Genomic DNA, 22,878 nt, shown 5'->3' with positions numbered 1-22,878 from the left:
AGCTGATCGGTGCGGAGAAACTCGCCTGCCAGAGCGTCTTATACAAGGGTGTATCTTATAGTCGGAAAAATACAGTAAGTGGGTGCGGGGCACGTGAGTAGCTCAACACCCCAACCCTCGCCCTAGCTTGATTTTTAGAGCTTATTTTTGGGATATGGCTTATATTAGGCCCACACCCAAAAATCAACCTAGGCTTATTGTCGGGTAGGTTTTACTTTTGGGAAAAGACAGTATTATCCAGCATTTTATGAAAAGATAGCTTTGCTATATAAACACTTTTTAAAAATTAGCCAAAAATGTTTACATCTCAGGGTTTTAGAAAAACTGTCCAACTATGAAAATGGTAGCCACTGAATAGACATTCTGGTGATAATGACTGAGAGTTAGATTTTTTAGACATATGGTTTTCTTGGCAGTCCAGGATTTTTTTCTTTTTAATTTCCCAGCTAGTCTCTCGCCCAAGCGCTAACCAGATCCAACCATGTGGTTAACAAAGGTAGACTAAGTGCTACCATATTTATTCAAAATATCTGTTTATATTCTATTGAAATATGTATTTTAGAGCAGACTAATATATATAAAGTACCATTGAATATAGTTATAAAGTACAATTAACACTGAAAGGCTACCAACAATTACACAAAACATGAGGAAAGGTGAGGAAAACCCTCCCCAAATATTAAAAAAATGTAATATAAAAATGAAAACATAATTGTCTTAGAGCATTTTTTACATGTCCTTCTTGCCACTTTCCACACCCATGTGCAAATAAAGATAAAAGTTTCCAATGTCCAGTCCGCCTCTATGGGGCGGTGCTTACCACCGTTTCTTAACTGAGGGAGCTAGCGTTGACCGAAAACATTTCTGTGTTCATGTGGTCAGCATGACTATACGCCAAGACGCACGGAACACTGTTACCTTCCCACCAAAGTGGTACCTATTTATCTACTTGCTTTTGCATGCTTTTGAACCGCTCGGTTTGCAAGTGCAAATAGATTGCCTCAAAAAAAAAAAAAAAGAGAAGCTAAGTTCAATTTTGCATAACCCTTTAACTTGTATTAGGAATTTGCATGCAACATGCAAAGCTGTCTCCTGAAACAATGATGTCATTGCCTTTACTCCAGATGTATTTAACAATCTATGATAGGCAAGAAACAGGCATCAATAATGAGTGACACAGAGGCACTCCTTTGGTTTCACTAGGTCAATGGAAGGAAAAGGCTACAAGATCCTTAACCATGGTTGTGGATTGTAGCTTGGAATGTATTATTTTGCTTTCTTTGTTCACACTGATCTACTCTCTGCTGAACATAACCCTGACTGAATGGTTTTCTCTATCTTTAAGCCAGCAATACTCAAATCATAGTTTCAGATACTTTCTGAACTGTCACAGCAGAAGGAATACGCAGTGTTGTAGCTCAATCTGAACTGTTTAACCAGAGCTAAGCAATCCATGTTATGTCTGTACCAGGATGCATGTATTTCTAGTCATTCTTACCTCACGGGTCCTCTCCATTGTGGCCATGTCTCTTTGCAAAGCATTTTGTATCTTTCTAGGCAAGGCTCATAGGTTTGACGGAATGCATAACCTGCCCTTCTGACTCGGACATTTTCCAGCAGACCCAAATATCGAACTTGATGGCACACAAGAGCATCACTGAAGATGTGTGCTGCTTTTTGGTCATTAGGTTTAATACATCTGCAAATCAAAGAGTTTGCTGAAAAAAGTGCAGTACATAGAACAGAAATCTATTACTCCCACCAATTTTGTTAGAAATGTTTATTTTATTTTTAATTTATTCAAAATGTTGAGTTAAAATTGACTTCTCCCCATCCTATGGCCTCCAGGAACCCAGTCAGCATTGTGATTGCATCACTTGCCTGACTGGGGTGGAGATGTGTATAACTAGGTAACATCATCCTACTGATGATATTGCACCACATTACTGGCAAATGATCTCACCCAGCAGTTTCATGTAAATGTTAAAGAGGAGAGGAGAGAGACCTGAACCCTGAGGGATCCCACACTGCAGGGGCCTAGAGACTATCATCTCCCCTCCCAACTGAAACTGACCACAGAAAAAGGGGAAAGCCACCATAAAACAGTGCCTCCCTCTCCCAGCTCCTGAACCTGACCATGACTGATGGTATCAAAAGCTGCTGAGAGATCCAGGAAGGACAGGATCAACCTTCCTGAATTCTCCAGAGTTCACTCACAAGAGAACCAATGCCACCTTGGTACTGAACCCCAGCCTGAATCCTGACTGAAAGGGTTCAGATGATATGTTTCATCCAAGGCTCTCTGCAGCTCAATGCCAACCACCTTTCAATAACCTTCCCCAAAAATGGAAGGATGGAGACTGGATAGAAGTTATCTGAAACTGTTGTATGTAAAACTGTTTTACAATCACAGAAACATTATTTATAGTTTATTCATCTATTTTAGCTTAGAAGTAGAGTTTGTCCCTTGATGCGGGGAACATTCTCTGACAAGGGGAGGGGGATGAAAAATGTATGTGCTCTACTTCATCACCTAGAAAGTGTAATCCTCTAAGGAGCTAGAGAGACCTGAAAGAAAAAACCTGCCATATACTGTACATTCTCCCTATGCCAATGAGAGCCTCTGCAGAAACATCAACTTTCCATGGAAATCTCGATTATATCTAGATCAAGCTCAGTGAATTGCACAAATAAATGTACAACTTTCATGAATTTGTATACTGCAACATACAAAATTCTATACAATGTATTCTAAAATATGTTATACAAGATTTTACGTCCTCCATTAGGGTAGATATAGATGAAAGCAGGGCTTTTTTCCTCATAGAACACCCAGAACGGAGTTCCAGCACCTTTTTGGGATGGAACCTTGTAGGGTAGGCAAGGCGGGTTGTATGACGTGTGTGAGTTCCGGCACTTTTGGTTTTTTTTAAGAAAAAAAGCATTGGATGAAAGCACATTTCCCTTGATCATATTATTAGCAACTTGTTATTCTCTCTAAAATGTATTCCAATGTATTCCATAAAAATAATTTTCTAAAGTTATAATATTCTGCTTTTTCATATCCAGGGAAAGACTATAGTAACCAAGGAAGCTTTTTTTTTTTTTTTTACAGAGCAGATTCATCATTTTAAGCTCAATGCATTTTTCCAAGATTGCAATGTTCCATATTTTGAAAGAACATTGTATTTAGTTGGTGGTTTTAGGTTTTTCCCAAGTTGAGCTATAACTTCCTTTAACAAGATGATGATTTATAAACTCCTAATAAAATTGCTTAATCTGAAGAAATTAAAATCTACGGACAGCCACATTCTGAGCACATGGGCAGTTAGAAAAATGTCATATTAAGTAAGAATTGGAAGGAGAGAATTCTCAAATGAAAACATAAAGTTCTTGGAAAACCTTATTAGTCACTTCTGATTTCACTCCTAGCCCTTGGAAATATATATATGTCACATTTAAGACATAGCAGCAACACCACACAAAAGATTTTATGTCTCACAAAGGCAATTTTTCTTTGGCCAGGCTACACTTCTCTGATAATACAGTTTTCAGCAACCTTAGAGACAGGAATAGGTTAAGGACATGACACTCCTGTGTGGGCAGGGCTAACTTTTTTTTTTTTAATCAGTTGTACTTAAATCCAGTGCTTTTTTTCTAAAAAAAAAAAAAAAAAAGGTGCTGGAACTCACACACGTCATAAAACCACCTTGTCTACCCCTACAAGGTTCCATCCAAAAAAGGTGCCGGAACTCCGTTCTGGGCGTTCTATGACAAAAAAAGCCCTGCTTAAATCTCTTGGCAAGTTACTGTTGAATTTCAGCTGCACAATCCTGGGAGATTCTGGAAACTATAATATAAGTGTTTTTGAAGGCACACATGGCTCTTGGTTGGCCCAACTCTGATTTCTGGTTAAATGTAATGTGTGAAGCATGGTTCAATGTGATGGGAGACTCAATCTGATATATTATGTTATAGATACGTTCAACATTCAAAAGAATCCATGGTTGTTCTATTTAGTTTGAGTCAGTGTTAATAAAAGTCAGATTTTTAAATGGATAAGTCCTACTGTCTTATTAGCTGAATTAGAACTACCATGAAAACAATTCCATAGTAAAATACTGATGCCCCAGATGACCATAAAGTAAAACCTTCAGCACAAAAAGAAGTATCATTTACAGCACAACAAAAAAATCTGATTATAGCAAACTATCAATTATGGTTGCAGTAATTTTATAAATATAGAGCAATAAGAACCATTACTCTATGGTGAGATTCTCCCCTTCATCTTTGGGGGGAAAAAGATCAGATAAAGCACAATCATATCCACTCAGTTGAGATACTATAAACATTCACAAAAGTCTTTTTGTAATTTAAAGCTGGGACATATAAAAGTCAATTAATTAAAAAAATACTTCTTTTCCAACTAAATTATATTCAGCTGATATAAATAAATCACTCTCTTTCATGCTGTCCTTTGGAGTATGAATTAAAGATTACCATTGTTGCAAGCACAATTTACTTCATTTCCTGAACTTTACCTGATATAATTGGGATTTTTGGTTTGCAAATTCCTCATCAATGTTGCCACAGAGGCTTTGAACTGGGAACCTGCTGTTGGTGGCCTCTTTAAATTAATCTTGACAGGGTTTCCTTCTGGAAATAGTGCTTTAATGAGGGAGTGGTTGGCCTTCCACATAGCTTGGGACAGATCACGGTAAAGCAGGTCATTATTCTTGTCAACAAATCCTTCTACCTGATACATCACCTAAAACAGTAAACCAAGAATCTAAATAAGCAAAGGTAATCAATTCTGGGAGGGGAAAAACACACCAAGAACAAATTGATCACATTATCCGAATGATTATCTTTGTATAGCCAACCTTAACTATAATAAAATTCCATCACTTTGAGGCCTTATTGTAGTTCAGAAGTTTCTACTCTAAGAAAGGATGTTAAATTGTACATCTCGCTTCAGGTCTGAAATTGCTGTAATATTTGTGGAAGTATTGGAATGAAAACCACCAAAGGCAACTCATCAATGCAAGCTGTGTCTCTCAGGTCTACCCTACTTTTATTTATTTATTAAATTTATATGCCACCCATCTCATGGTCAAGTGATTTTGAGAGGCTTACAATATCATAAAACAAGAATATAAAACAATAAAAATATTAAAAGTTAACAAAAACCAAGAACCCAAACAAAAATAGGGTGGAAGTGAGATCTTCATCTTATTCCACCAACCACCTTCAGGGTGGAAGGCTCCCAAGCCAATTGGCAGAACCTGGTTTTGGGGCCCTTTCAGAAGGACAAGTGGATCTCATCTTGAGGGGCATAATGTTCCATAGGGTGGGGGCCACAGCACAAAAGGCTCTGCTCCTGGACCCCACCAGCTGTAATTCTTGGACCAATGGAGTAATAATAATAATAATAATAATAATAATAATAATAATAATAATAATAATAATAATAATAATAATAATAAAAGTTGGAAGGGACCTTGGACCCCTGCTCAGGCAGGAAACCCTATACCATTTCAGACAAATGGCTGTCCAGTCTCTTCTTAAAAACTTCCAGTGTTGGAGCATTCTGGAGGCAGGTTGTTCCACTGGTTAACTGTCAGGAAGTTTCTCCTTAGTTCTAGTTGCTTCTCCGCAACATACCCTTCTGCTGAAGCGAATGGGGAAGGTCAATCCTATTGGGGTAATATTTCATGGGATTTAAACCTTTATCTTTTTGATGGGGGGGAATGTCAAAAGCAAACATGTTTTCAAATATTCAAGGTTATTGGAATACCTTACCTTGCCAGCATAATGTTGAATTCTGAAGCAACTGTGTGGGAGGGAAGTATCGTTCAAGAAACGTGAACATTTGCTCATCCGGCTTTCAAAATGTTGGTGAGTAGCACAGATCTGGTTCAATTTTTCTAAGAAGGTTTCATCAGTAACAGCCCCTGGCCGCAGACATTCTTCATCTAGCATAGCTATTATTCCATTCTGGTTCTGTTGGGTAATATAACAGTTCATTTTATTATTAGGACATAAATATTCTATCATATGTTTTAAGAAGTATTTACACTTGATTGCACCACAATGAAAAAAGTGAATCAGATTTCAATAAACCCAATTTTTTTTATCTACTGATTTAGATCACGTAAACAAGCCTCAAGCAAACTATGAACAGAATATAACGAGCAGAAATAATATTTCTAAATATTATTCACCCGAATACAAAATAATTGCTGTAAAAAACATACAGCATAGATGAAACGGAAATATTAAGATTGGACCTTCCTGTTCAAGCCTTCTAAGAGGTTTCCTGTCTACTTTCCCAGGATGTGAACGTCTATCTTTCGCCATTCTTCTGAAGATAGATGTACCATCATAAAGATGGATCATAGCTTACTTAAAAAAGCCATACATTACCGTCACATGGAGATTTAAATAAAGGATATGCAATAACAACAACACTGATTCCAATATGAATCATTCTATCTGACTGTCAAGACAAAAAACTTTCCACTGGTTGAAGCTGATTTTAAAGCTGATTCACACTTAATGAATCGGCTAAGGACCCCTGTTCTGCAAATTCTCAAGAGATTTCAAGAACATGTACTGTATAACATGTATAAGAAACAAGGACATGGATAGGACAGATTCAGATTCAGTTATTCACTAAGTAACATAACAGTTCAGAAAACGTATATGCTCAGTAATGACATTATTAAGCAAATGGTACTATATATATATATATGTTGCAAGGCAAAATACATCACTTAATTAATGGATCAAGGTTTAATGCCTTGCTTAAAAACTTTCTATACCTCTGATATAAGTTTTCTTTTTTCCCTTCCTGTATTTCTTTCCTTTCTACTTTTTGTGTATCAAAGTAAATAAAAGTGCAAACAGTAGTATATGAGCGATACCATTCACTGCCAGCTGAATTTTTTATAAAAAGAAAAAAATTAAACACAGATACAATAAACAACAAATCAATTCAAATGAATTTTGCATGGAAGACTTACATTCTCTATAAGATCACAAATTATAGCATTGTTGAAGTATTCAATGTGAGTCCATTCAATACCCTATAAAAATAAGGTTGAAAAGCTGAGAAAAAATATAGCCAGATAATTTTTAACAACACCACAAATATATAGGTTCCCCAACTATGCACAGCTCTACCACGTTCAATAGAACTAACATAACCAAAAGCTAACACTTAGTCAAAATGTATATAACAAAAATTATTGGATATCTGTAACTGAGTGGTTCTCCACCATTATGTTTATTTTTTCCTTATGCAATTAAAGACTCTGAAAAACATTAAAATTAGCTTTGTACTATACTCCCTGAGTATTCCTAAAGAATACTCTTGAACTAATCTAAAAATAATTGCATAGGTCTCTGTTCAATATGCTTCCCTTTCTTATTCCATGCTCTCCAGCCTGGAATATGTCACTGTTATGCAATACCATCAAGGGATATGACATGATTTAAGTAAAATAGAGTATATAAGGTAGTAAGATATTTAAAGCTGACAATACATAAACCTTACTTAAACAGCCATAGAAGACAAACTATTTTCTGGATTATAAATCCAGACAATTTAATTTACTAAAACAGAGATTCTAAAACTGCGGAGGGATACTATGACTGCCTTATATTCTCTTCTCAATAGTTAATCATGTAGTAGAATTCTTTTAGGTATAGAAAGAAGAGTAGCAATATCTGGCTTCTTTAAAAAATCCACTGCTTGCCTTAATTCAAGCACGTTTTAGTAAATTGTCATGGCCTAGAATACCCAGTTTTTCTAAATCCTAAGGAAACTACTACTGCAAATTAAGATTGTAAGGGCATTTCAATGTACTTTTTCCTTATTAGCATTAGGTGCTAATGCTCTTTAATTTTTAGATTATATGAAATTAAAGGGTTCACAACAAGAAGAAGATGTAAAGAAAACAATTGCTATCGTTAGATAAACCTCTATTTATATATTCTTTCTGAAAAAAAATGGCAATTAAAATTATTTTAAATCTTCTGATAAAAGCGTATATGTCTCAAAAAAGGGAAAGAAAGAGTTTTTGGGATGTTGTTTTTGCATCCTCTCTCTCCCAATCACAATTATTCTTTTGGAGCCTCAGAAGCCTCAGATGGGAGTTTTATATTTGTTACAAATGCGGAAAATGCTAATGCTGCTAAACCAAACTGAGTATTATTGAATAACTGCCAGATGTGTTTTCCATTCCATTCCTCAATCTGTGTCAATTTCCCATGCACTTAATTGAAACAGATCCAAATTCCTTCAGTGCAAAGCCTTAGGTCAATAAACACTTTGCACATCTTGAGAGTGTTTCTAAGGAAATGACTGTTTCACCTCACAAACCCCTGAGATTTGTCTGCCTTTAACCTTCATCTTCAGGACAGATGCTCACTTTAAATGACTCCATCAGAATGGAATAGATTACAGTTTGGTAGTGGCTAATTTTTCTAATGTCATCAATCAAGTCCTGTGTAGTACCGAGCATCACCAAAACACATTTTATATTACCTATGCAATATTCTGGATGTTCCCATCTATGCTTCCAGTATAATCTAATGCTTTGCTAATTCTTGAACTTCAACAAACCTTTTGCCAACCCTTACAATTTTCATTTGTGCCTTTTGGATCATTAATTTTGTTTCAGAGGTAACCCTTATGATTCATTAACAGCTGTCAGTATAATGGAATAATTTCAAATCTTACAAGATTGGAAAGGAACAACTTTTCCAGAAGTTAATAAAGACAAATAGAGGAAGCTGGTTATGGTAGGAATGAGAAGTTACATAGGAAACAAATTTATTACCTCTCGTATATATTCTTCTTGCTCCTCCTTTAGAGTAAGCTCAATGAAGATCTGCTGCAGTTTCTCATTGCAGTAGTTAATAATAAACTGTTCAAAACTGTTATCCTATCCAATAAAAGAAAAAAGTGTCATTAATCACACTTGGAAGAGTTATAAATCAAAAGACGTACAGCCTGCAAGCCAATTTTATAATTTATTATCTCATGATAATCATATCATATCAATTTATTCTGAATATTGCCCGGTGGGTTTCAGTTACACATATAATCACTTTCTTTTTGGTATTGGTAACAAAACACAACTTAAGATTTAAGAGGGTTTTTTTTTTACTTGTCTGAAGAAACCAATATCTCTTAAGACCAGCACAAGTAACACACTGCAAAAAAACACAACAGGGGACATAATAAATAAATAACTGTAAATATTATTTTAATTTACATAACCTATCTCAAAAACATGACTCTGGATGGCTTTGCAGCAATAAAACCATCTAAAACAAAAAATAATACAAGAACCATATATAAAAACAATATAAAAAATTAACAATACAATAGTCGAGCTACAACAAGAACCTCCAACAGTAATCAATACTATACAGGTTTTTCTGCACACACAATCTCCAAATACAATGACAAGACCAAGTCTTTACAGTCATATAAAAAGACAGTAGAATATTTTCATTATTAAGCAAAGAATTGCTGTTCCTCCAAATGGCAGCTATGGCTATGTAAGTTGTTAACACAGTTCATAGATAGTAATTTTCAATTTTCTAAGTTAGAAGCACAATTGGAAAAACTGTCACAAAAAAGAAAACTGAAGCATACATTTATCTTCCAAAGAAGATGGATAGATCTGAAAAATATGGATCCCTATATTAATAATGCATTAATAATGCATTCTTTATTCAGGGTAAAGTATTATATATAAGTATCATAGATTTTTTCCACTGCTTTCATTTAAATAAAATGGATGTAAAGTGAATTGGATAAGAATCATATAAACCTGCAACTCTAAATAGTAATAGCATTCAGCAAGGAACCGCCAATGTTTTTTTTAAAGGAACATGAAAACATTCACATAACTAAAACTAATTATTTCTAACATAAAGAACCTGCAGTGAATTTAATTAAATCGGCATCACCCTACTGAGAATAGTAAGGTGCATTGTTTCTTCAAGCTAAGTATTTCCTTAATTTTAAGAGAAAGCTACAGGTAGTCCTTGAGTTACGATGGAAATTGGAACTAGAATTTCCATCACTAAGTGAAGCAATTATAAAATTGACATTTCATATCTAATGCTTTGTCTTATTCAAGATTTAAAAAAGAAAAAGAAAAATAAGAGCCCTTTACAACATATTGCACATGTACAGGTAATCCTCGCTTGGCAACCACTCGTTCAACAACCTTTTGTAGTTACAATGGTGCTGAATGAGGAGACTTATGATTGGTCCTCAAATCTGACGCTGTTGCGCTATCCCCGTGCACCTGAAGGACTCTCAGACAGTGAGGAACAAGATTGTCTGGTCTGATGAAACCAAGATTGAACTGTTTGGCCTCAATTCTAAACGTTGTGTCTGGAGGAAACCAGGCACCGCTCATCACCTGCCCAATATCATCCCAACAGTGAAGCATGGTGGTGGCAGCATCATGCTGTGGGGGTGTTTTTCAGCAGCAGAGACTGGGAGACTGGTCAGGGTTGAAGGAAAGCTGAATGGAGCAAAGTACAGGGATATCCTCAATGAAAACCTTTTCCACAGAGCTCAGGACCTCAGACTTGGCCGAAGGTTCACATTCCAACATGACAATAATCCTAAGCACACAGCCAAGACAACATAGGAGTGCTTAGGGTCAACTCTGTGAATATCCTAGAGTGGCCAAGCCAGAGCCCGACTTGAACCCTATTGAACATCTTTGGAGGGACCTGAAAATGTCTGTCTGCTGACCATAGCCATCCAGCCTGACTGAGCGTGAGAGGATTTGCAAGGAAGAATGGCAGAAAATCTCCCACTTTAGGTGTGCAAAGTTTGTCACATCATGCCCCAAAAGACTTGAGGCTGTAATTGCTGCCAAAGGTGCTTCAACAAAGTACTGAGTAAAGGGTCTGAATACTTACGCCAATGTGATATTTCAGGTTTTTTTAAAAAATAAATTTACAGACATTTCTAAAATTTTCTTTTCACTTTGTCATTATGGGGTACTGAGTGGAGATTAATGAGAAACAAATGAATTCTAACAACTGTAGAATCAGGCTGCAGCATAACAAAATTGACCAGAGTAAAGGGGGTCTGAATACTTTCTGAATGCATTGTACTAATTGGAAAATCATTATAGTTCTGTATTTAGCATGCTCTCAGCAAGTATCTTAGATTTACCCTTTAACCTTATTAAAACAAGTATAATCTGTTTTGAATACACAGACAACTTTTTCAGTCATAGAAGTCACATGATCCTTATGTATACAAAGGTTTATCCAGGAATGGCTTCTAAGCAAACATGATGCATGCAACAAATATCTAAACTTACCTGAGGAATTATTGAAGAGAAATGATTCTTCAATTAAAAAAAATTAAACAATTTGCCAATTAATTATTTGGGTGTTTCAAAATGTCTTGGCAGTATTCTCTCTTCCATCTCACCCAATAAAGGAGTAAATACAACCAAAGGGGAGTGACTTATAATGCAAATGAGCTTCAATATATGCCTTACGTTTGCTAGCAGCAACATTTTTGTTTGCCAATTTTTTAAAATTTAATCTGAATGTATATCTGGTCAAAATTTAACGTGTTTCATCCCAAACAGTTTAACCAATCATGATTTACTGAGATTTTCCCCCTTATGTTAATTAATTCCTGACCTTATATGCTTATTTTAAAACCTTTTTTTAAAGATGGGGGGGGGTACAAATAAGTAAATAATTATATATTTTGCTAATTAGTTTGAAGTAAAGAAAATACCTCAAAAATTTCAAAGCCATAGATGTCCAAAACTCCCATTACTTTCTTTCTTACTTTGGACTGTGCCTGTGGAAAAAATTATTTTCATGTTTAATAATAGATGGCAGTAAGACAGATAAATAAAAAGTACTGTAAGTTAAAAAAAAGTATTACGTGACATACATATTGCCTATATGCAAAAATAAATGATCGTTCATTTTATCTGCTACCATTGCAATTTTATTGCAATTTGATGAACCATACCTTAATGCTTTCATTGATTCTGGTAACAAGCCAACAAAACAGTCTGCTGTAAAGATTCTTTGCCAGAGCATCCCGAGCATAATAGGCCTAATTAAAAAAGAAAACAAGAATCAAAAACATTTAAGCTTGATTAAAATGTTTTCTGGTATTGGCACAGCAGAAGGTGACCAGAATCAATAGCCACTCACGGTCTGCAAATGTGCTTTAGAGAAAGTCTTTAAAAAAATACTAGCCTAAGCCTTTTTTGCAGTATCTGTTACTGAAAGAAAAAAAAAAGAACTTACTACTATAAGCATCTGGCATTACCTGAGCTACATTTAAAGTTGTAGATACTTTCTCCTGTTTGGCTTCAACAGTGCGGAAGCTAAAAGCTCTTTCCAGAATTGACTGATCAATGCCCGTCAACTCGCATATTTCTTTAAGCTCTGTGGAAAAGAAGAATCATAACTTGAAGCATACACAGTTTAAGGTGAGTTTTATTGTGTTTCCAAGAGAGAGAAAATATTCATTCACTTGAACAGTACTTTCTTCTAGCAACTGGCTAGGCAAAACAGCTTCACCTCTCTTATTCTTTATTTCCTTATTTTGACTCTGCAAACAACTGCATAGAAATAGTAAGCATGCACTCAAATTTGCAGAATGATGTTGTATCTAACTTTATACCATTGTAGAGGGTGTGTTGCCTTCTGTTTACCTAGTGATTCACTGAAACATACAATTTGACAAGGGATGCTTGGCTTTGCACACAAGTGTAGTTTTTACTGATTTCCTTTCTAAAATGTATTTTTAAATATCTGCCATGCCATCTAAAATTATCTGTAGCTTTTTTAAATACAAAAACTACCTACTTTAGCTACTTTCTACCTACCAAGGATGAAAATACTTTTGAGTGAAAATTGAACGCTATATTTTTAACAAACATGCTAAATTTATTGTTGCTTCATCCCAGCACTTCTAGATAGAGGACAAGATGCAAATTAAAAAAACCCCAAGGATCTGAAAGAGTCTAATCCGAATGTTTCATTCCATCCCTTATTCCATTTTAAGACATTATTATTAAATTCAAACTCTGTGACTACAATGTTATCCAGCCTTTGTTTTTCTGTCCAATCTATTTTTCTTTCATTCTTGAGTGCATAAAGTGCAGTAGTTCAAGACTTTTGTATCGTTTCCAATATCAGATAGTGCTGAAGTCCATTAAATAGTTAAAATTAAGTCAGTAATTTTAAGACTGGATAAAGTGGAAAAAGGTTATGTTGTATAAGAAAATGTGGTTTTTATTTTGTACATTCTTATCTTCTACATACTAAATACAGTACATGCGAGAAGACCTTCAATGAACTTGAACAATAGTATGTAAGAAATTTTTTTAAAAAGAATCTTGTCTGATAAAGAATTCTGAACAATTTCAAACTGACAGAAAAATACTTAATATACTAATAATGATTCTGCAATAAAAATTCTGTCGTTAACCTTGAAATTAATAGATTTAGAAAGAAGCCCAAAAATAGGTAGTACTGTAAGCTAATGAAGAGAAGATAAACATTAATCAATTAAACTCTATAATTTGAATTACCATTTTTATCTTTGATTTTACTTTCATCTAATCCATTCACACGAGATTCTGGTTTAAATTCAATGTTTCCCAGTTTTAAAACAGCAGCAACAACTTCAAATACTGACTGGATTTCATGGTCCATAAATCCCACGATCTGCATTGCATTCTAGAAGACGGAAATCATGTTTTATTTATTACATTTTCACCTTTTCCTCCTTCCTGGTAGTTGTCTCCCACTGCACCCAATTTATTTTATTTTCACAGCCAACTAAGTAGTATATATTTACATTTCTACCTCATTTTCATTAATAAAAGCATACAGTGAAATATTTGTATAAGAACAGTACAAAATAAAATCAAGATAAACATTAAAGCAGAAACAGAAAGTAAAAGCAATGGTAAGTTAAAAATCAAGGCAGTATTAGCACATTATGAAAAGGTCTTAGTGCATTAAAAGCACCCTTGCCTGGCACTGAAAGAACAGTAAGGATGGTACTAGGTACACCTTATAGAACAGAATGTAAAAAATAAGGCTAATATTGGAAAGTCTTGCTTCCAGGGGGCAGCTTCAGCATGAGAAGACAAGTAGGACAAGGCTTTAGAGCAGGCATGTCAAACTGCCGGCCCACGGGCTGGAGGCATCACGCTGAAACCACGTCCACCCCATTGCCAGCAATGGGGAAAAAGTCACAATACATAGCGCGACATCACAAGTTTGACATGCCTGCTTTAGAGTATAAATAGGAACATAAGGAAAGAGGTGCATAGATTACAGGAGTTTTTTTTAAATTCACACAAGATTTTTATTTAGAGAGCTAAGATTCAAATTTATATCTCTCAGCTGGCCCAAATGGCTCTCATATTATAGTCACCCTAGAATTTTATTTAACCTACATGTATTACAGGTATTTAATTCACAGTTAAATGTTTTAATTACTGTTTGGTTTCTTTTTTTAAAAAATGTGAATATATTTATAAGTATAGATCCCTTCTATATTCAATAAATCAATGTAGTAACGCATTTTCAATAGAAAAATTATTAAGAACAGTCAAACATTCCTAATCTGAGTACATCTGTTACAATCTAACTACTCTTAGCTGATGTTAACTTTCATTTAGGATCTGAATAAAATATATGAAAGCAGGGAGATTTTAAAATGTAGCATCCACAACTGATTTTCATTCTCATAGTTTTATGCTCCTGATCCATGGCATTTCAACACAATCAGGCTAGCAAGAGGGAGATTATTTATTCTGGCTGGCTAGAAGTCATAAGAAATGCTGTAAAAATAAAGGAGGTTGATAGACTCAGAGGTGGAAGAGAACCTGGAGGCCATGTGTATTCATCACTGATCAATGCCAAAGAGTAGGCCATCTCAATTCCACCTGTAATATTCCCATCTGCTTGAATGAATGTCAAACAGATCTCATCATTAGTTGCAAGAATAGACTAGTTTGGTTTAGTGATTAAGGTACCAGGCTAGAAACTGGGAGACCCGGAATTCTAGTTCAACCTTAGGCATGGAAGCCAGCTGGGTGACCTTGCGCCAGTCACTGTTTCTCAATCAACTCACCTCCCAGGGTTGTTGTGGGGAAAATAGTAGGAGGAAAGTATGTTGGATATGTTCGCTACCTTGAGTTACAGGTAGTCCTCAACTTCCAACAGTTTATTTAATGACTGTTCAAAGTTACAACAGCATTGAAAAAAGGGACTTATGACCATTTTTCACACTTATGACGGTTGCAGTATCCCCATAGTCACATGATTAAAATTCAGATGCTTGGCAACTAACTCATATTTATGACGGTTGTAGTTCGGGTCATATGATCACTTTTTGCTATCTTCTGAGAAGCAAAGCCAATGGGGAAGCCAGATTCATTTTACCACCGTGTTACTATTTTAACACCTGTAGTGATTCACTTAACAACTGAGGCGAGAAAGGTTGTAAAATGGGGCCAAACTCACTTAACAAATGTCTCACTTAACAACAGAAATTTTGGGCTCAATTGTGGTCATAAGTTGGGGACTAGACTTAGATTTCAGTAAGGCATTTGATAAAGTAGACCACAACCTACTTCTTGGTAAGCTAGAAAAAGGTGGAATAGACAACATCACCACCAGATGGATCTGTAGCTGACTGGCAAACCGTACTCAACGAGTAGTCCTCAATGGCACTACATCCACATGGAGAGAAGTAAGCAGTGGGGTACCACAAGGTTCTGTCTTAGGCCCAATACTCTTCAATATCTTCATCAATGACTTAGATGAGGGAATTGAAAGGGAACTCATCAAATTTGCAGATGACACCAAACTGGCAGGAGTAGCCGACACCCCAGAAGACAAACTCAGGATCTAAAAAGATCTTGACAAACTTGAACAATGGGCCCTATCCAACAAAATGAGTTTCAATGTGGAGAAAAGCAAAGTTTTACATTTAGGCAGGAAAAATCAAAGGTACAAGTACAGATTAGGCGAGACCTGGCTTAAAAACAGCAACTGTGAGAGGGACCTTGGAGTCCTAGTGGACGATCACTTGACTATGAGCCAGCAGTGTGCAGCTGCTGCCAAAAAAGCTAATTCAATCCTGGGTTGTATAAACAGAGGCATAGAATCAAGATCACGTGAGGTATTAGTACCGCTTTATAAAACCCTAGTAAGACCACACCTGGAATACTGCAGCCAATTTTGGTCACCATATCACAAAAAAGATGTTGAGAGTTTGGAAAAAATTCAGAGAAGAGCAACTAAGATGATCAAAGGCCTGGAGACTAAAACATAAGAAGAACAGCTGCGGGACTTGGGTTTGGCTAGTCTAAAGAAAAGAAGAAATAGAGGAGACATGATAGCAGTGTTCCAGTATTTGAGGGGCTGCCACAAAGGAGAGGGGCTCATGTTATTCTCCAAAGCACCAGAGGGCAGGACAAGAAACAATGGTTAGAAACTGATCAGAAAGAAGCAACCTGGAATTAAGGAGAAACTGCCTGACAGTGAGGACAATTAACCAGTGGAACACCTTGCCTCCAGAAATAGTGGGCGCTCCATCACTGGAGATTTTTAAGAAGGGGCTAGACAGGGACTTGTCTGAAATGGTATAGGTTCTCCTGCTTGAGCAGGGGGCTGGATTAGAAGACCTCCAAGGTCTCTTCCAGCTCTATTCTATTCTAGACTACCTGTATTTGTAAAAAACAATAATTAATCCAATACTGAATGTAGCAGAAAGGCATGAATCCTTACCTTAACAGTTCTGAAGTTTGAAGCATCATCTACTCCATTTACTTTTGCAGAGCCCAGACCCAAGTAATTGTATCGACTGAAGTCCATCTCCAACTTAAGTTTTTCTGTTAAAATTAAAATATATCTTTTTACTAGCAAATTCATATTATTGCTTTTATATAGTAGCAATGACAGTCTTGTGTGGATTTAAATAAAAAATGCACAGAATACCAACATTAGTTATGCCAGCTTGAAATAAATTATCTAGTTCCATATGCAGTTGTAACTTCAATATTCTCCAAAATTGTACTTACTGAGCAAATCTTCTGATCCTCCAGACAGAATTTGATAGAAAATATGGAAATTTCTTTCACCTCTGGGCTGTTTAACAACACGGGACTTTTCCAAGAGATCTAAAATTATATTTAAATAATTATTTATCTTTTCTATAGTTTCCTTTTTTTTAAAAAAATCAAACACTGTTACAATTTAATAGAACATTCAGAAAGGCAAGTAATATCTGGAACAGACATACACACTAACTTATAATTAAGATAATGGATATTTTGGTTATGTGATGTCCTGCTTTTTTTCTAAGAAACACATTCCACTGCATTCCTGCATACTCACAGCATTCCTGTGAGCTTGATTAGGCTGATAGTGTCTTAATTTCTTAATGTCTCTCTAGTGAATTGCATGCCACAGTAGGGAAATTTAATTTAGGGAAAGTTAAGTTACATACTAATCTAACTTGGCATTCTAAACCAGACTTTCCCACTCAGTTATGGAGGTTAGTCAAACAAATCCAGAAGGCATCAGATTAGAAGACTGCCTTAGCTATTATACTGCTTTCACCTTTCTATGCACGTATTCATCTACCTGTTTAATAAAACTTCAATTAAACAGGGCAGTCAGTTATAAAATAAGAAATGTTACTTATGTACTGAGGAAGTCTAAAATCAAAATGAATCTCTACATATCCTACTCTAGCATGAGATAGTTCCAACTAATATTGACGTCAAGAACAATGTATTACAGACATGTCAAACTCGCAACGTCACGTGACGTCGCGCAACGTATTGGGACGGTTTTGCCATTGCCGGCAATGGGGTGGGCGTGGCTTCCGCATGATGCGTCCGGCCCGCGGGCCGGCAGTTTGACACCCTTGATGTATTAGAATTACAGAATCACTTCATAGATAGAATCATACAATTGTGCCAAGACTGCCTTTAATGGCTCCAGTTCAGCCTGGTGAAAAGTACAGGTAGTCCTCAATTTATGACTAGTCGTTTGATGACCATTTGAAGTTATGACACACTTTTAAAAAGTTACTAATGGCCTATCCTTGAAGTTATACTGCCGCCCCCTGCCCTATGGTCACAAAATTGCTTTTTAGGTGCTTGGCAACAGGCTCACATTTACAACCAGTTGCAGTGTCCCAAAGTCATGTGACCCTGATTTGCAATATTTCCCCCCCCCCCCGTTTCTGGCATTTTTTGCCATTTCAAGCAAATAATGTCTTTGCATCATGTTCAAGGTTCACTTTATGACTGGTAACTTGCCTTATATCCACAGTAAATATCATTATAAAACTGAGTTTGTTCAAGTGGTCTGCCTCAAATTACAATCACAATGGCTTACAACCGAAATTCTGGGCTCCATTGTGGTCCTAAGTCAAGGGTTACCTGTATTAAGTGGAATACAACAGCACTCTGTACCTGGACTCTGTACAGCTCATCAGTTTCATCTATTATCTTGATGGGAGAGTTGAGGGGACACTTACAAAGCTTGTAAAAGGCAGAAAATTGGGAAGGATGGCTTATTATTTTAAATCAGGTGTGTCCAACCCATGGCCCATGGGCCACATGCGGCCCTGAACAGCTAGTAATGCAGATCCACAAGATCATAAATTTTAACATCATTATATGATTTTCAGCGAAATATATTTTATATGCAACCCAAGAAAATTCCTCTTCACTCAATGTGGCCCAGGTAAGCCAAAATGTTGGACGTGCCTGCTTTAAACGCAAGAGAAAATTCAAAACGGTTTGAGCATTGGACTAAAATCAACAGGATGGTCTTCAACAGGGTGAAATGCAAAGTTCTGCATAAAGGTAGGAAAGAGGTGAAACGTAAGGATAAAATAGGGTGCTGTGTGATGAAGCTGATAAAAAGGCAAATGCTATCTCGATGTGCATTTTCCAAACCGTAAAGTCCAGATAACAACTAGTAACTGTTTGACTTGGTTAGACCTCATTTGAAGTACTGTGTCCAGTTCTGGACTCCATAGTTCAAAAGGAGAGTGGAGGAAGTTACCAAGTTGATGACGTGTTTGATAGTCAAGCCCTATGAAGAATGGTTAAAAAACTGGGTAAGTTTAGTGTATACAAAAAACAATTAAGGGGAGAGGGTAGGACCAGAATCAGTGGATCAAAACTATAAGAAGACCTGATCTATCCATCAAGGTGAATTTCTTGACTACTTTGTCAGGTTACCAAATGATGTAATAAGTTCTGCTCTAAATGTCTTCAAACAGAAACTGGATGTTCATGCGTCCAAAATGGTCTCATGAATCCTACACTGAGTAAGCGTCCCTCTATAAATCCTCTCAACTCTAGGTTGATTAGGGGAGATATTTAATCTAATAATGTCCAAATTCTCAATAAATACCAACACTGTGACTAAATATACAGTGATCAAAGCCTGCTCCAAGTATTCTATGGCATTCCTCTGTTTCACAATAGAATTTGCCAAAATATGTTTCATTTTCATTTTGCATTTAAAGAATTATTTTAGATTATTTGGGAAAGCCTTCAGGTTCAGCACTAATTAAAATGAATACAGCAATATGTTATCCAAATAAGCTTAGGCACATACAAATCTATTGTATGTACCACTTATGTCTTTATCCATTCTTTTAAATTTAGATTTACTAAAAAAAAAATTGCCCTCACAACTTACATATTGCAGAAGGAGTGTGTCTCCATCAAGCTAGTGCTTTGTGTTATGCTTTACTAACATTCAGAACAAACAGAAGAACAATGAAGCGTATTAATATTTCAGTAAATTACCAGCACTCTTTTGTCTCTATGTCACCTGCTCCAATTAGCAAAGCATACACAAGCTTTTCTACAAAGGACACTCGGAATGAAAGCAACTCTTGTTCTACATAGCAAAACAAGGAAGTCATTGAAAAGACGCTATTTGGCAATCTAAAATTAAGACACTTTCAGATGTGCCTTCATGTATGAAAACATGTCAAGAGATTGTACAGATTTCTTAAGCTATTTTAAATCTTTGGATTCACTGGCCAAACCACCATGCAACATTTGACTATAGCATTTTTATATTGCATTTTGACATAAGCATCTCTCTCTCTCTCTCTCTCTCTCTCTCTCTGTCTCTCTCTCTCTCTCTCCCTCTCCCTCTCTCACACACACACATACGAAAGGAAATAATAAAAAAAGGTTGGAAAATACAGAATAAATATAATAGCTCTCTCATAGTTGTGGCTGGCAGCTTGCTCTTCCATAGAGCTCACTCTGCAATAGGTTTCATATAAGTAGAACATGTGAATTCAGTATCACTCAGGTTTCAGCTATTCCAGCAGCTCACCACCACTTATACTTTGCTTCTGCCTACTATTCCACATTCTGAGAAATGGAAAAGTAGCAATTGCAGCAGTGAAAATAGTCACGGTTCCTAGCAAAATGGTTATTTCTAGGATTTAAAAAAGCTTTTTGTGACTTACGTACCCTATAAAACCAAGTAATGACTTCCACATATCTTGCATGCCAAAATACTTGATAAATGAATAAGCAGTAACAGAGAAGGTGAAGAAGAGCTATGGATCTCTACTTTGTTTGCCTGAGTATTTTATTTAAAATGATCTTGGCTTAGGGGGCTATGATTTAGAAACAATGCTTTTGTTAATCCCAGCTCAAAGTGCATTTAGCTTTTTGGCAGTCATATCACTCGACTGACTAATATTCAGTTGATAATCAACTATTAATGCAAGGCTTATTTTTTTCACAGTAATTATTACCAAACCAGGTTATTTCCCATTCTGTACTTGGGCAATTTTAATATGTATTATTACATGTATACCTTTGTACTTAACTGTTAACTTATTCTCAGCTCATTTCTCTATTTCATCAAGATCATTTTGAATTGTTTTAGTCTTCTAGAAAACCATCTCACCTAATTACATCATCTGCAAATCTTGCCATTCCCTTGACCTCTTCATGTAAGACTTCAAATAAAAATGCTCAGAAATACATAGACCAGGACTTAACTTATAGCACCATACTTGATATCCCCCTCTAATGTGTTGAGGCCCCGTTAATGAGTATTCTACGTATTTTAGGCAGTGATATATCTATTCTTCTCATGTCATCCAGCCTATTCTTAACTATCTTGCCACTCAGAACACCACTCTATCAAATAAACTTTGTTAGCAATCCAAATTTAACACACACACACACACACATACATACATACATACATATATATGTATATATGTATGTTTTCTGAGGTTTTCGCGGGTGTATGTAGGTCTTTAGTTATTCGGGTTTTCTCCCGCGTAGAATTAGAAGTGTCTTGGCGACGTTTCGACGAAGTCACATTTGTCATCTTCAGGCTGGTGTCTATATATGCCTATAGCATTTTTCCAAGTTGTCCCATAAAAAATAAGAATAGTTTCATAATCCCCTGATGAACATTGTTTTCAAGATCCTTACAGTTAAAATAACTTTAAGATCTGCACTCTCCAGACATACTGTAGGTGTCTGGCAGACTGGTCTGCAATTCTTTGAATTCTCCTTTGTTCTCTTTTTAAAGACAGGGACAACATTTGCTTTGCTCTAATCCGGGGTTTCTCAACCTTAGCTATTTTCAGATGGGTGGACTTCAACTTCCAGAATTCCCCAGTCAGAATGCTATTTGGGAAATTCTGGGAGCTGAAGTCCACATATCTGAAAAATGCCAAGGTATACAGGTAGTCCTCAACTTACTACCACAATTGGGACTAGAATTGTTATGCAAGGTAGTTGTTAGGTGAATCGTGTCCAATTTTACAACTTCTCGTGCCTTCTTGTGCCGTTATTAAGTGAATCTTGTGGTTGCTAAGCAAATCCAGCTTCTCCCATTGACTTTGTTTGTCAGAAGCTAGCTGGCAAGGTCGCAAATGGTGTGATCACATGACTTCAGGATGCTGCAACCATGATAAATACATGCCAATCGCCAGGTGGCCAAATTTTGACCATGTGGATGCTGTGATGGTTGTAAATGCAAGGAGAGGTTGTAAGTCTTTTTTTTTTCAGCACACTTGTAACTTCAGTCACTAAACAAAGGTTGTAAGTTGAGGAAAACCTGTAACATGATGCTACTTGTGACTTTGGGAGATTAACAATGGATTATGGACAAAAAGCACTATTCTGTTAATGGTTATATTGCAGATTCAATGTTAGGGACAAAAGAACTCTCCTTTTCTTTTTAGCAAACTCTCCCCTCCCCCACAGGTACACATTAATACTGCTAAATACAGCAGTCTGCTTACCGTCATAGGAGATAATTTTAAAAGTATTTATGTGCACAAAGAGTATGCACATAAGACTACCAGAAGGATCAAGTTTAAAGCTGTCCCTAGCTCAGTGATAAGAATTGAGAAGGAAATGTCCACTCTCAAAAAATTAAACAAAAGATGCAGAACTAAACCAGTCTTAGCAATAGGCATAGTTCTGTTATGTGTCTCATACACACAAAAGTGAACATTCCCAGCACTGCTTTCAGAGAAAATTTTCAAGAGAGTAGAAAGTAGAAGTAGGAAACTAGATAATGCCAAGTTCAAGTGGCTGCGATATCCGGGCTTATTTGATCAATGGTTAGATTAGGCCTATCTGGCAAACTGTTAAATATGACACCCTGAGAAAATAAGAAACAAACAACCCAAAATGTTTACTCAGAATGTATATGAAGATTTGCAGTAGTAAAGAAACTAAAATGTGTTCAAATACTATCTAGCTAACATACACAGATTTCTTTCAGTCATCAACTGACAGTCTA

The 22,878-nt window shown here is 36.1% G+C and overlaps 1 protein-coding gene across 2 annotated transcripts in view; it reads right to left on the bottom strand.

Annotated features, from left to right (window-relative positions):
- MYO1B (myosin IB) overlaps positions 1-22,878 on the bottom strand; it is a 110,134-nt gene that overhangs the window by 24,407 nt on the left and 62,849 nt on the right. For both annotated transcript variants that reach the window (XM_015817929.1, XM_015817930.1), the window contains exons 7-17: positions 17,130-17,228; positions 16,837-16,940; positions 13,620-13,767; positions 12,350-12,468; positions 12,044-12,130; positions 11,801-11,866; positions 8,847-8,951; positions 7,026-7,088; positions 5,803-6,003; positions 4,542-4,768; positions 1,499-1,699 (exon numbers count right to left, since the gene is read on the bottom strand). In XM_015817929.1, the coding sequence (XP_015673415.1) occupies positions 1,499-1,699; positions 4,542-4,768; positions 5,803-6,003; positions 7,026-7,088; positions 8,847-8,951; positions 11,801-11,866; positions 12,044-12,130; positions 12,350-12,468; positions 13,620-13,767; positions 16,837-16,940; positions 17,130-17,228 (1,420 nt within the window). The remainder of the gene's footprint in view (positions 1-1,498; positions 1,700-4,541; positions 4,769-5,802; positions 6,004-7,025; positions 7,089-8,846; positions 8,952-11,800; positions 11,867-12,043; positions 12,131-12,349; positions 12,469-13,619; positions 13,768-16,836; positions 16,941-17,129; positions 17,229-22,878) is intronic.

Source organism: Protobothrops mucrosquamatus, unplaced genomic scaffold (assembly GCF_001527695.2).
Source record: "Protobothrops mucrosquamatus isolate PMUCROS unplaced genomic scaffold, P.Mucros_1.0 scaffold656, whole genome shotgun sequence".
In the NCBI taxonomy this organism is placed as follows: domain Eukaryota; kingdom Metazoa; phylum Chordata; class Lepidosauria; order Squamata; family Viperidae; genus Protobothrops; species Protobothrops mucrosquamatus.
This window is presented reverse-complemented; position numbering and strand designations above follow the sequence as displayed.